General features: G+C 33.1%; 1 protein-coding gene across 1 annotated transcript in view; it reads left to right on the top strand.

Moving 5' to 3' along the window:
- The first annotated feature begins 2666 nt into the window (after nt 1–2666).
- Nucleotides 2667–13517, top strand: part of LOC115879121 (matrix metalloproteinase-2-like) — a 245013-nt gene continuing 234162 nt past the window's right edge. The window contains exon 1 of the mRNA XM_030895778.1: nt 2667–3114. Within this exon, the coding sequence (XP_030751638.1) occupies nt 2947–3114 (168 nt within the window). The 5' untranslated portion in view covers nt 2667–2946. The remainder of the gene's footprint in view (nt 3115–13517) is intronic.

Below are 13517 nucleotides of genomic sequence, written 5' to 3'. Positions count from 1 at the left end.
AACGATAGTAAAAAATAAAATTGATTTTCAAACAAATCCGTTTTTTCCAAAAAACTCACCAATCCTTGAAATTTTTAAAACTTTTTTGATGACATCTTGGTGAACATCATAAGGAGTAACTTTGCCCAAATTTAATCATCTTCCTATTTATTACGGTTTCCGAGATACCAATGCTCGTACCTCCAATAATTTGTAGCACCTTGTTATAAATATAAATCTATTTTCTTAATTAACTTTCCTTAATTGACCAATCTAATATATTTTTTCTATTTAAAGAGTTCTTGGCTTTTCGTCAATATTAAGCTTTTTCTGGGTTTAGGAAGTGTTATTACATAACTAACGTTTTGGTTCAGTTTTAACCCTTTTCAAAGTCACAAAACGTACATTTCCTTCGTCAAATTTGTATATTTTAACCAATATTTTAATACAAGTTTGACTGGAAGGAAATGTACAGGGTGGGTTAAATTCGACGCTTTTAAATGGAAACACCCTTTTCTATAGGAGACAAAAACTAATATCGGTGTCTGGAGCTCAATTTTTGTCAAAAACATGATGGTGAAAACCGCATATCGATATCTGTTACCGTTTCGAAGTTACGGGGTGTTTTTCAAAAATATGCATTTTTAACAAATCGCTGTAACATTTTTACTATGGAAAATTTTGTATTTCTATGAAAACATTTCCAAAGCACCTTTTTACGTAGAATTTAATTGTTTAAGTATATTTTTTTTAAATTAATAATTTAAGAATTATCAACAGAAAATTTGATTTTTTATATGGGACACCCTGTATATTTTTAATTTATTGAAAAGAATTTAAAATTAACTTTCCAAAAATATAACACACTTGATATTTTGTTATAATCCCCTTCGAAATACAGAATTATTAAAAGTTCGCCACTTTTAATTAGTAGGCTTTGGACCCCTTACTGATGATATGCCCTTAATGGAACTGGAAAATATATTTTTCCAGCAAGACGACGTACCGCTTCTGAACGCTGAATTTGTTAGCAAATTTTTGCAGCCAATTTCAAGAATAATTCAATAGCTAACCAAGATCCCAGCCGTTGGCCGTCGAGGCCGCCTGACTTAGTGCTCATGGATCTAATCCTATGGATATATTTGCGGAAGAATAAAGGTGCCTTATTCTTCCGTATAATCGAGACAAGAATAAGAAATACTTAGTAGTTATGAGAGGGTATCTTTCACCTCCACTGAGTTAATGAGTTCCGCGAGAAATTTTCAAAAACTGCCCCGTCTGTCCATAAAAGAAGACGGCCGATATGTCGAACACCTGTAGCAAAATCTCATGTCTTGGTTTGCTATTTATTTTTATTGTTATTAGATATAGTTTAAATGTGTTGATGTTGGTTAAATATATTTTAAATTGTTATAAAATTCTGCATCTCTCATAGCAAATATTATTTTCGTTTTAATTGATGCTCACAGCTAGACTTTTTTTGCATTACAGCCGGTGCCGTTCAAAGCCTACTTATTTAAAGCGGGCGAATTTTTATATACTCTATATCTCGAAGAGGAATCGAGCAAAATATCACGTGTGTTATATTTTTGGAAAGTTAATTTTAAATTATTTTCAATAAATTAAAAATATACAGGGTGTCCCATATAAAAAATCAAATTTTCTGTTGATAATTCTTAAATTATTAATTTACAAAAAAAAATTAAAAATACAAAATTTTCCATAGCAAAAATGTTACAGCGATTTGTTAAAAATGCATATTTTTGAAAAACACCTCGTAACTTCGAAACGGTAACAGATATCGATATGCGGTTTTCACCATCATGTTTTTGACAAAAATTGAGCTCCAGACACCGATATTAGGTTTTGTCGATCTCCTATAGAAAAGGGTGTTTCCATTTAAAAGCGGCGAATTTGACCCACCCTGTACGTTTTGTGACTTTAAAAAAGGTTAAAACTGAACCGAAACTTTAGTTATGTAATAAACACTTCCTAAACCCAGAAAAAGCTTAATATTGACCAAAAGCCAATAACCCTTTAAATAAAAAATGTATAAATCTATAGGTATATCAAACCATTAAACTCATTGCAGATACAAAATAGATCATTCCTTACGTCCGATCATCTAACAATTTAGACGAATCAGCTTCTTTTGGAAGAAACTTAAAGAAGCTGAGTTGCAAGAAGTCAGTCTATATTTGATATCCGGAAGGAACTACATTACATACAAAGGCTACAATGATGTATTACCATTTCGCTTAATTAAGTGATGTTAGTATTAACGATTCCTGACAAGTCAAAATGTAGTTGTAAAATTTTAATGTTAAAAACAATATCTCTCATGAAGCTCATGAAGATATTTATTGTTAATCTCTATACAGCTGTTAATGCAGAACAGCTCAGTTTATTTAGGCTACGGAGAAACATTCAAACAAATTTCCGCTATGTGTAGAACATCGAGTAAAATAGTAAACCACACAACAATCAATCGTTATCGTCATCAATTTCCCAGTTTTCCCTTTTCTTCGTCGAAAATCAAAGCTCGCCGTCACCGAAATCAGCTGAGCCGAAATGGACAACGGGAGAGAGAAGGACAAACATAGCGAAACTGCAGACGCCGGGCGTCGCGGTCGGGTCATTTCAGGGCGTCCCTCCAAACAGCTGAGCGAAAAACGCGCTTTCAGCTTTCAGTTCCGACACTGCGATCGTAGTAGGCCTAGCGTCGTGAGCGCGAGCGGCAATAACGCGCGCTATATCCACCGGCCTCTTGTTTTACCAACTCTTCGCTCTCGGACAAAGCGTCGTCGCTTTTTTTATTGGTAAACAAACGTAAAACCGAACAAAAATGCCTACGTACTGTTGACCGATACTGTTGTGCCTAAGGTAAATTGTTTTGCCGCTCGTCGTCGATGTTCCTTTGTTTTGGCGTTGGTCGCTTGTTCCGAGACAAAAGACTGTTTGGTTGCAATGTTTTCGCGCCGGTTGGAAGCGTCGAGACGGCGTCGGCGGCGCTCGCCCTTTCTGTGCCGGTCGTGTCTTGTTTTGTTGGTTTGGGTGATTGGGTTAGGATGTGGTGGAGAGGCGAGTGCCAAGTTGGGGAGGATTGCTAAGAGGGAGGTGTTGGACGAGAATTTGGTAAGGATTCTATGATAACAAAATTCTTCGAAATCATGTTTTTCGTTTCCATTTAATTCTTCTTATAACTGTCTATAACAGTCTATTACAAAGAAGATGAATTCTAAAGATAACTCCTAATAGTGTGATGATGAATTTTATTTATTCATAATGCCTAATTTAAGGACTGTTCTTGCTTGAGTTATATTTAATGTGAATATTTTGATATAACGTTTCTTGTACCAATTTAGTAAGAATTCTGAGCTGACTATTTAATTCAGTATATTTAACCTCTTCATTTGGTTACTGTTCTTGTAACTGACCACATCTAAAGAATTATAAAACTTAGTCTCAAAAACAATTAAGTTTTAATAATTTGCTACTACTTTGTTAATGATTTTCTGTTGACAAATATCGTAAATATGATAATCTTATTATTGAAATTATCAATATTATATACAATATATTATTATGTCTGACTCATAAACAATAAAATGCTCTGCGCCAATTTGATATGGTTGATTTTGTGCCAATCGTGGTTTGTTCGGTTATTTTTGGAGATTGGGGTTAAGCCGGTCTCCACACGATGTGGAAAACATCTTCCAACGTTGGACACATGAGCATTTGCCACACCATCAATTGCAATATTGTCGAGACCTGTGCCAAATGTTGATTACAACGTTGGAAGCTTTGGGATGTAATGGAGAGGCAAGTGCAAAGTTAGAAATGCTTGCTAAAGAGAAGGTGTTAGGCAAGGATTTGGTAAGCATCTCTAAAAGTTATCAAATATATCATTTGATAACTAACTATAAGAATTCATTACAAAGATTTAGAAACAAGAAGGATTCTAAGATAGACATCCTTTAAGAGTCAAATAATTGAGTATGGTCGCAATAAACTTTTTGTTGCCAATTTAGTAAGAATTGGCAAACGCTGACAAATTTATCAATTTGTTTAACTTCTTTATTCAGTTATTTTTATAATTGACCGCAATTAAAGGATTATAGAACTTAGTCCCAGTAACATTTAAGTAAATCTAGTAATTTTATACAGGGTGTTCCATTTAAAAAAATACAACTTTGATATTTTTTATTTATTTGGGACACTTTGTATCTTGTAAAAATATTTTTAAATTGTAGCTCTAATAGTCCTTCAACGAACCCCAAACTTACAATTTGTAAAAATCTCATCGTTTAGCTACAATACTCCGTGTCGTATGTGGTGAACAACCCTGTATAGTCTCATGGTGGATACTTAGCTCCTTAAATTAAATAATCTTTATATATTCAAAATGCAAAAAATAACGTATGTTCCTGCTTGTGTTTTATTTAACATGAATTTACAATGAGTTTTTCAACATTTTGTAATAAAGGATTTATTCGAAAATATGCTTAACGCCATATTGATTATTTAAAGAAATTCGACCAATGTATACTACCAGTAATGACCAATGCATGCGAAACCTGGACACATATATAGGATATCATAAGGTAACTGCAGGTCGTACAACGCTCAATGGAACGAAATATGCTGAAAATAACTAAGAGAGACTGTAAAAGAATGGAGTGGATACGACAAAAGACCCAGGTAATAGATGTCATCCACAAGTGGTCAAATCCCTCAAGTGGCAATGGGCAGGTTTGGTTTGGCACCTAGCAAGAAGTACGGACAACAAAAATTACAGCATGGTACCCACGAGGAATTAAGAGACCTAGAAGAAGACCAAACCTGAGGTGGAACCAATTAGCAGGAATAACTTCTGCCCGCAATATAGCCAACAATAAATGCCAATGGGCCCAACTACAAAGAGAGTATATAAATATGTGACGGAGGCTACACCATAATAAGAAATTATTAAGTATGCTACAAATGATGATGATGATGATGCTTAATCCCATCATTCAATTATTGTTATAACTGACTACAGAGATCATATCACAGTTTAGTCTCAAAAACACTTCTTAGTCTTCCCTTACTAATTTCCTGTAATTTATGTAAAACATTAAACTCTCTGTTACGAATTTAGTAATAATTATTGACCTATCTCATTGAAAATATCTTTAACGTCTCCATTTAATTGTTGAATTAATTATAAACACCTAGTGAATCATAACTTCTATTTCAGAAAGAATAAAATCATTCTTACCAATTTGGTAATGATGCTTTACCAATTTGGTAAACAGCGATTGTTGACAAGTGTTTTCAAGATTCATTTAATTATGCTTATACCTGACCACAGACAGTAGATCATAAAACTTTTCTCTCAGAAACAATATCAATTTAACAAGGACATTTTTACAATTTAGCAAGTCTTGAAAGAATAACATAATTTTTAAAGATGTCTATTTTGTATTGAAAAATAAATAAGGGCCAATCTTTCGATTAATAGTATTAAAAGGTCTCATCTGATTTTGATCTGAATGCAGTTAAGACAGTACATATTAGCCATATTATATAATATACATTTCAATTCATAATTATATTTTGTTCTTTAACAAACTTCTAGACAAGTCTAACATCATGTATGAAAAATACACGTTCTACACTGGGTGGATAATAATAGCTTCTGGACATATTTTTGGTTGCTTTATAGTAGTAAATAAAGTTTTTGGTTTGATTTGGTTGCTACATGAACTCATACCAAAGGATCAAGGAGACGACACTTTAGTAAAATTTGTTAAACATATTTCTCAAATGTTATACCCTTCCTTCATGGACGTTTTTGCTGCTCGTTTGGAGCTATTCTAAATATTGTGACATTTAGAATGGGTAGTTCACCACTAGACTCTTGTTAAAAACTTCGAATTTGGAATATTTAAAATTCTTTGATACTATATACTGTTACCTCATTATTACGCTATAAATTTAAAGTGCATATTTGATATGCACCACATAAATTTTAATAGGTACACTCTAGACGTAATAAATAAATAAACCTAACTTTTGCAAACAAAATAAAAAGATAAAACATGGTTTAAAGTGATCACACAGTGGCATCATTATGCAAATAATGATAGAAACAAGGTCGCTTTATTTTTGTAACAAGTATAAAAATAATTTAAATTTGAATACCGTTAATTATAGTTACATTAGCATTTAATTGAATAAATTTGTATGTGGATCAAATTGATGATGATCCTAAAAAATAACAGGAAAAAGTAATAACAGTAACAATAATTATCCGTTATAAGTACTACAATATTTGGAAATATTATCCTATTTAGTAAATGAGAGAGGTGTAATATTGGGCTAAATATTTGTTTGTAAATAAGTACCTAAAAAACAAGATTATACAAACGAGAACGTTTACACAAACGAGGCTCGGACCGGACGTCCGGGTATAGGCGGTGTAACTTTATACAACACTCGGACCTACCATCTTTCTGGGGAAGACGAGTAGTAAGTTCTCCTCCTAGCTGACCGAGAACGTACCACAAGGGAACTATCATCTCAGTCCTGTCTGTGCATAGTCATCCCGTGCTACAGTTGCAGCCAAAACTGTGTTACAGCGTAACGGTCATCACGTTAAACCTTTTCACGCAGCTAACAAACATCAATGATGGAATATTCGAGTGAAACAAAATCATCATCCGGAGGTAAAATACCCCTTCGATCGGATCTCTGGGAGGGGCTGCCTACTTTAGCGTATCATCGGAGAAACATAAATCATCAATGTTTCACGTTTGCGGCGTGGAACCTCCGCACTCTACTGGACAAGATTAATCGACCAGAGAGGAACTCCCCCGGCTAAATATAGTTGCTGCCGCCTTTAGCGAAACCCGCTTTGCGGATGAAGGTAGCTTCAATGAGGAGCATTACACCTTCTTTTGGAAGGATCACCCCGCAACACACAGGACAATTCATGGCGTAGGCATTGCAATCAAAAACGAAATCGCCACCAAATTATCAAGTACCTATTGGTGTCTCCGAACGTCTTATGACCCTATAAGGTACCCCATATCAGACAAAACTTACGTCAACATCATTAGTGCCTACGCTCCCACCCTAGACGTTAAAATGGAGGATAAGCATAAATTTTACCAAGCTCTACAAAATGCTCTCCAACGAATTCCAAAGCTGGAACGATTCATCTTGCTAGGTGACTTTAATGCGCGTGTCGGCAAACAACAGGAAATATGGCTTGACGTATTGGGAAAACATGGAATAGGAACCGTAAATAGCAACGGTGAACGTTTATTATAACAACATGCATAGAGTATAATCTTTGTATCATCAATACGTGGTTCATGTTGAAGGAAAAGTGTAAGGTATCTGGAAACATCCCAGATCAGGCCTCTGGCATCAATTGGACCACGTAATCGTTCGAAGGACGCATCTAAAAGATGTCAGACTCACAAAAGCCAGAGTAGATGCCGAATGTGGCACTGACCACCGACTTTTAATTTCAAAAATGAAAATCCAGTTAAAACCCAAACATCTACATTGTAAAAAGCAAAACAACATGACCAGATTGAACGTAAGGGGTCTAGAGAACAACGATACTCTGCATTAAACTTCTTATATAATTTCAAATATAAATAAAAAATTGTACTGCATTGAGTCAATTAACCTGCTCCAAATATATCAGAAAATAGGCAATTAACAAAGTTCCAACTATTTTTAACTACTTCAGAAAATGTTCTCAAATCCTCAGCATAATCTAAATAACGAAGTGTAGAGTGTACTTTATATAAAAGTGTTTCAATATAACCTCCACTCTGGCATAATAGGAAGTAGCCAAGGTCTTAATATACAAAGCTTCTCTATCCGATGCGCTGACGGCGGACGAGCCAACACAAAAATAATTAATCCTAGATTCGACCTCTTGACCCAGTTACGTAACATTCTATTAGATCAGTTCAATACGGCTTTTTGTTTTCATATTTTTACGCTCGCATGAGGGCCGAGCTTCTCTTAACGAAGTATACATCTCTGTCTTATATAACAAATATCTCAAGTAATATAGTTATTAGTTTTCAAAAATTTAATTAATTAAGAATTAGAACTTTATTTAGCAATATATTAATAGAGGCCGTGCTCATCCATCTTGTGCCTGCATGTTTCCTCAGATCATCCGCCCATCTCATCTGAGGTCTTCCTCTACTCTTCTATTCTCCCAGGGCCTCCAGTTTACGATGCATTTGTTCCATCGACCATCCTTCTGTCTGACATTGTGACCGGCAAACTTCCATCTCAATTTTGCTACTTCACTTTTAACATCCCTTACTTTTGTTTTACCTCTGGTCCACTCATTCCTTTTTCTATCTGCCAGTCTTACATGTAGTACAATTACATGACCACACATTGATTATATACTTTGGTTTTGAGGTACTGTTGATATCTTTTGTTTATTAATATGTAACTTAATTTTCCAAATGCTGCCCAGGCCAGTCTTATTCGTCTCTTTATTTCAGCTGTTTGGTTTTCTTTTTTCAGTTTAATCATTTGTTCCAGATAAACAAAAGATATCAACAGTACCTCAAAACCAAAGTATGTGTGGTCATGTAACTGTGCTACATGTAAGACTGGCAGATAGAAAAAACTCAATGAGTGGACCAGAGGTAAAACAAAAGTAAGGGATGTTAAAAGTGAAGTAGCAAAATTGAGATGGAAGTTTGCCGGTAAATTTTCTGTTGTATATAACGCCAAATTTTCCAACTTCACTTGAGCAATGTAAATACATAACTGTAAGATGATACCTAATAATATTAATAAATATTACTTTAATATTAGACATTTAATTTGTAATAGAGTATGATGGTAAGGCATAAAATATTTGTGAAGATTCATTTCAATTCATGAAGACCGTTATACAATAAAGGTTTTAATTTAAGCCAAAGCTTAAGACAAATCTGAAAGTTGAATGGAAAGATTATTTACTGGTAAATTCATATATTTTGGATTGATGTTACATTAACGATTAACAAGCAGTTATTAAAAAATGATTCACCAATCAACATATTATCTACTATACCGAGAACGAAGGTAATGAAGCTACAGAATCAAACTTTTGTTTCAATTTAGCTGTTTTAATAAGATAAACGATAATAAGATAAAAGCACATCGTCCCATACTTAGTTCCAAAATCAACAAAGGCGTATATCCATTGAAATCTTTATCAATAATACAAATTCTGAAATAGCAGATACTATATCAAATAAGGATGAATATAAGTAATCAATCGTTTGAATTCATATTACAAATAAAATAAAAAATACAATTCACAGTTCAACCAAGTTCAACTCTCAATGAAGGACTAAATAATGAATGAGGTTGTTCCTGTTTTTCAATAAACATATTTTGTTTATATATTTGATAAACGTAGCATATGAAATAAGACCATGGGTATTTATCTATTTAATATAAAACACATTTAACAACAGGAATAATTATAGAAGCATAATCATAATAGCAAAAATATTGTTACAAAATCTATTTACTTTACTTAATGACATAAAGCTCTACTTTTTTAAAAGCCTTTAATGATTCTAAAGGGCTTATTATTATTCCAACAGCTAAACCTATAAATATCAAAGGGCAAAAAAGAACTAAACTTCCCAAACACGTATTCTTAGAAAATACGTAATTAAGGAAATGACGATAATATATTTTTATTTTCCGGTTTCTTTAAGTGGAATTGTTCGGAAGTAGATATAACTAAAAGGGATATTGGGGTATTTGTAATTTAAAACTAATATTGCAACCATCAAAAATACCCAATTCAAAACCACGTACTACTGCAACTGAGATATAAATCTCAATCTTCTCTAGAATTTCTGGAAGTTAGAAGAATAATGAGTGTTTTATCTCGGTCAAATGGTAATCTAATTAATAATATATGGGTATTTACTGAATTACGCAAATTTAGTAACAGTTAGAGACAAAATTATCTTCAAATGTAAATACATTTTTACTCCAATTTTGTTTTACCTACCTCAAAATTTGACTTATTATTTTTAAATATTCATAACAAAGCCTCCAATATATACAAAATGAAGACGTCAAGAACAGTTTACACTTCTGCGAACAACGAAATTGTGCGTCGTCATTTTAACATCATAAAGAAGACGGCATTGAATGAGGAATTGAAGAACGATCTGAGATAAAAGAGATTCACTCGTTACTATTTCACCAGCTTTTGATTAATGATTTTCCTCAACCTTGACTGAACTGTGAAATTGCAATACATACATTTTGCATTATTCATTATTTTGGCAAATTGCTAGAGTATATTTTAGTTTGTTCTTTGTTGTATTTTTATAGTTGGTCAAATTCCATTATATTTCTAAGAGACTTTCTTTGTTGGCTTATGTATTTTTAAGGTACTTTAATTCAAGAAACATTAAAAGTTAGTAACAGGTATTTTTCGATATATGCTTTGATGAATGCTATCTTAAGATAAAATTATTTGAAAATTATGAGAAAAGCAACAATAAAATTAATACGAAACAATTTAATACAGAAAAAGTTGATTCAAAAAGTCAAATGCAATTTTATGCATCTTGGACTATGTAGAATGTTTAGGAGGGGCGTTAATCACTGCGCCCTTGTAGAACTATTTTGTGTTCCCCTTTCTTGAGCTATAACTTGTTATAACAACATCATTGAGTCTCATGGCTTTGACCAAAGCCAGTATCTAAGACGGTTCCACAGAGGCCAGTTTTCCATCTCCAATATCAGCCGTACCAAAGTTTATGGCACGAACGGTTGTCGTCTCGGCGCACTCAGTAATAAGGTGTTCTGGTGTTTCCCCATTTCCCCCACAGAATCTGCATTCTCCGTTGTTTCTCAGCTTCAATTTACTGAGGTGTTCGTTGAGGAGAGTGCGTCCTGTGAGAAACCCCGTGACATTCCGAAGATTGTTCTTACTTAAATCAAGGAAAATCTTGGAGTTTTCTTGGTTGTAAGTTCCCAAAAAGTTTTTCGAATGTCTTAGACCGTTGGAGGATTCCCATTCCAGGTTACGGATGGAGTCATCCAGGTTCTTAATCTTGGATTATAGTAATATATTGCTGTATCATGATATCGGCCTGTATTCAAGAATCTCTGGTTTTAAGATTGGATTGCTCTGCTAGGATATACAAGAAATGCCGAATAACAATAACACAATTGAGTTTGTAATCTTTTGCGCTACAACAAAATAACATTATAATTTTCCACAATACACTAAAACACTTTATTTTGAACTATATAATTATGTCAGTTTTGCTCTTAGGGCGACCAAGAAAAATCAAAGATTTCCCTTGATTTAAGTAAAAACAATCTTCGGATTGCCACGGGGTTTTTAACACTGCCTCAGTCACTCGCCCATTCAGTACAGTGAAGCTAAGAAACAACGGCTAATGCAGATAGTGTGGGGGAAATGGGAAAACAGCAGTACACCTCATCACTGAGTGAACCGAGACGACAACCATTTGTGCTATAAACTTTGGCACAACTGATATCGGAGATGAGAAATTAACCTCTGTAAAACCGTCTCAAATACATAGATTTGGTCAAAGCCCTGAGACTGTATGATGAGTTACATCAGAAGTTACTCAAGAAGAGGGGACACAATAGACCTCCTATACAATCTACAATTTACAGTTTTGCTGACATTCAGTAGAAAATTAAAACTGGATTAAACTAAAGTATTTAATCAGCTGCTGATGTTGCTAGCATGGTTAACGAAACGTCTCTCCAGAATTTTAAATAAAGTATTATAATGTTTACTTTTTATAATATTATTTGTGTTATGTTGACGTTCCACTCCACGGAGAACTAAACATTCCACTCCACAGATGATTTGTTCTCAATTTAGTCATTCACAATTCACATTTCCTCATACATTTTGAATACCCAATTTACAGTGCAACTTCAATGCATCATAAAGAATAAAACAAACCCATTAAACTAGGACATTTAAAAATTATCTCAAAACTTGACTGATAACCCCGGTTTATTGACTTTAGGCGTAATACAAAGAGTCGATAAAAAAAACAATGATAATGAAATATTCCAAAATGTTTAATGAAAAGTATTGCATATCCGTATCTCTCGTAGTAAGCAATCTTTGGTGCAGTCGTGATTAATATGATAGTTCAAAGGAAAAACACATATTTGTGCTTAATAATGATGTCGCTTGTATTTACACAGCTTTCAGGGAAATTCATGCGATAATATGAAATATTGTTCTTTTTATGATGTCTTTGTTTATCTATGATCTTGACCATTTCTTCTTAATGATACGACAATACGATATGTAGTTGTATACAGATAATTTATAATATTTTATTTCCGCTTCAGTACAGCTAAAAGCTACTTTCAAGTTTGCACCTCCTAAGCCCCAGCTTCAAAAAAATAGTTTTCAAAAATGTGGAAAGCAACGAACCTTTCAAAGATGTGCAAAACAATAGATGTGTAGGTTGAAGTGTGAGTCATTTTTGCATTAAGAAGTTGCTATTCTTCAAATTCAACATTCCCAACATCTATTTTTTCAAATTGAAACATGTATCGCACATACATTGGCAAAACTATTTGTGGTGTTCTTGGTTCTTGATTTGGTTTGGTTTGTGGCTAAATTGATCATTTTTCAACTTAAATGCCGATAAAATTTGATGGAGAATAACTGACATGTAAATGACTTACTTGATCTGTGAATTAATTCTAATCTTGAAACAGAAATGTGGGATATTTAACAAAAATAATGCATAATTAATACACCTTATATAAAAATCAATTTAATTGATCTGTAATTTTGATACAATTTCCTTTCTAGCTTGTTTAGTTACCAAATTCAGATCATTGGCAAAAAAAACTGGATGTTTTGTTAATTCTGTAAAGGCGACACATTTTTAGTCTATAGTTAGACTAAATTCAGTAAAATAACTAACGACCTTGTCAAAAATAATAGAATGATATTTGTATCTGTCGCCTCTCTATTAACTATTAAGTGCTACATGAATTTGACCTTGAATTTAAAAAATAGATCACTAGGTGAGTTTTTCGGTAATTATTGTTCAGTTAGTCATTTCCGACAAAAAAAATATATTGTTTTTTTTTTAAATCATATAATAATTTTCACTCTTATGAAGTGTATATTATGTTCCTAATTGAAGAAAATCTGTTAATCATTTTTCATTGTGGTGGTTTTCAATAAATTATTTTTAGTTATGCCCTCTATCAATCCATCTTTTTTTCAGTACTTTTTTTTTTTTTTCTATTAGTCATCAAAATAATATAGACAAAACTAAGAAAATTTAAAAAACATATACACTAAATATCTTTCTGAAGGTATTTTTTTGTTGCCAGTTTTGGCGATATATTTATAACACCTTTTGTTTTGGCCTTACTGTATTCCTAATTCTCAATCAAGCTTTGAATTTTAAATGGTCCGGATAGGTTAGTCTGTCCAACGATCAATACATGTCATTATTGACGAAAAA

The sequence above is a fragment of the Sitophilus oryzae genome, unplaced genomic scaffold (genome assembly GCF_002938485.1).
Source record: "Sitophilus oryzae breed Bouriz unplaced genomic scaffold, Soryzae_2.0 scaffold_1576_pilon_pilon, whole genome shotgun sequence".
NCBI lineage: Eukaryota > Metazoa > Arthropoda > Insecta > Coleoptera > Curculionidae > Sitophilus > Sitophilus oryzae.
The sequence above is the reverse complement of the archived record's forward strand: the minus strand, read 5'-3'. Positions and strand labels throughout refer to the sequence as shown.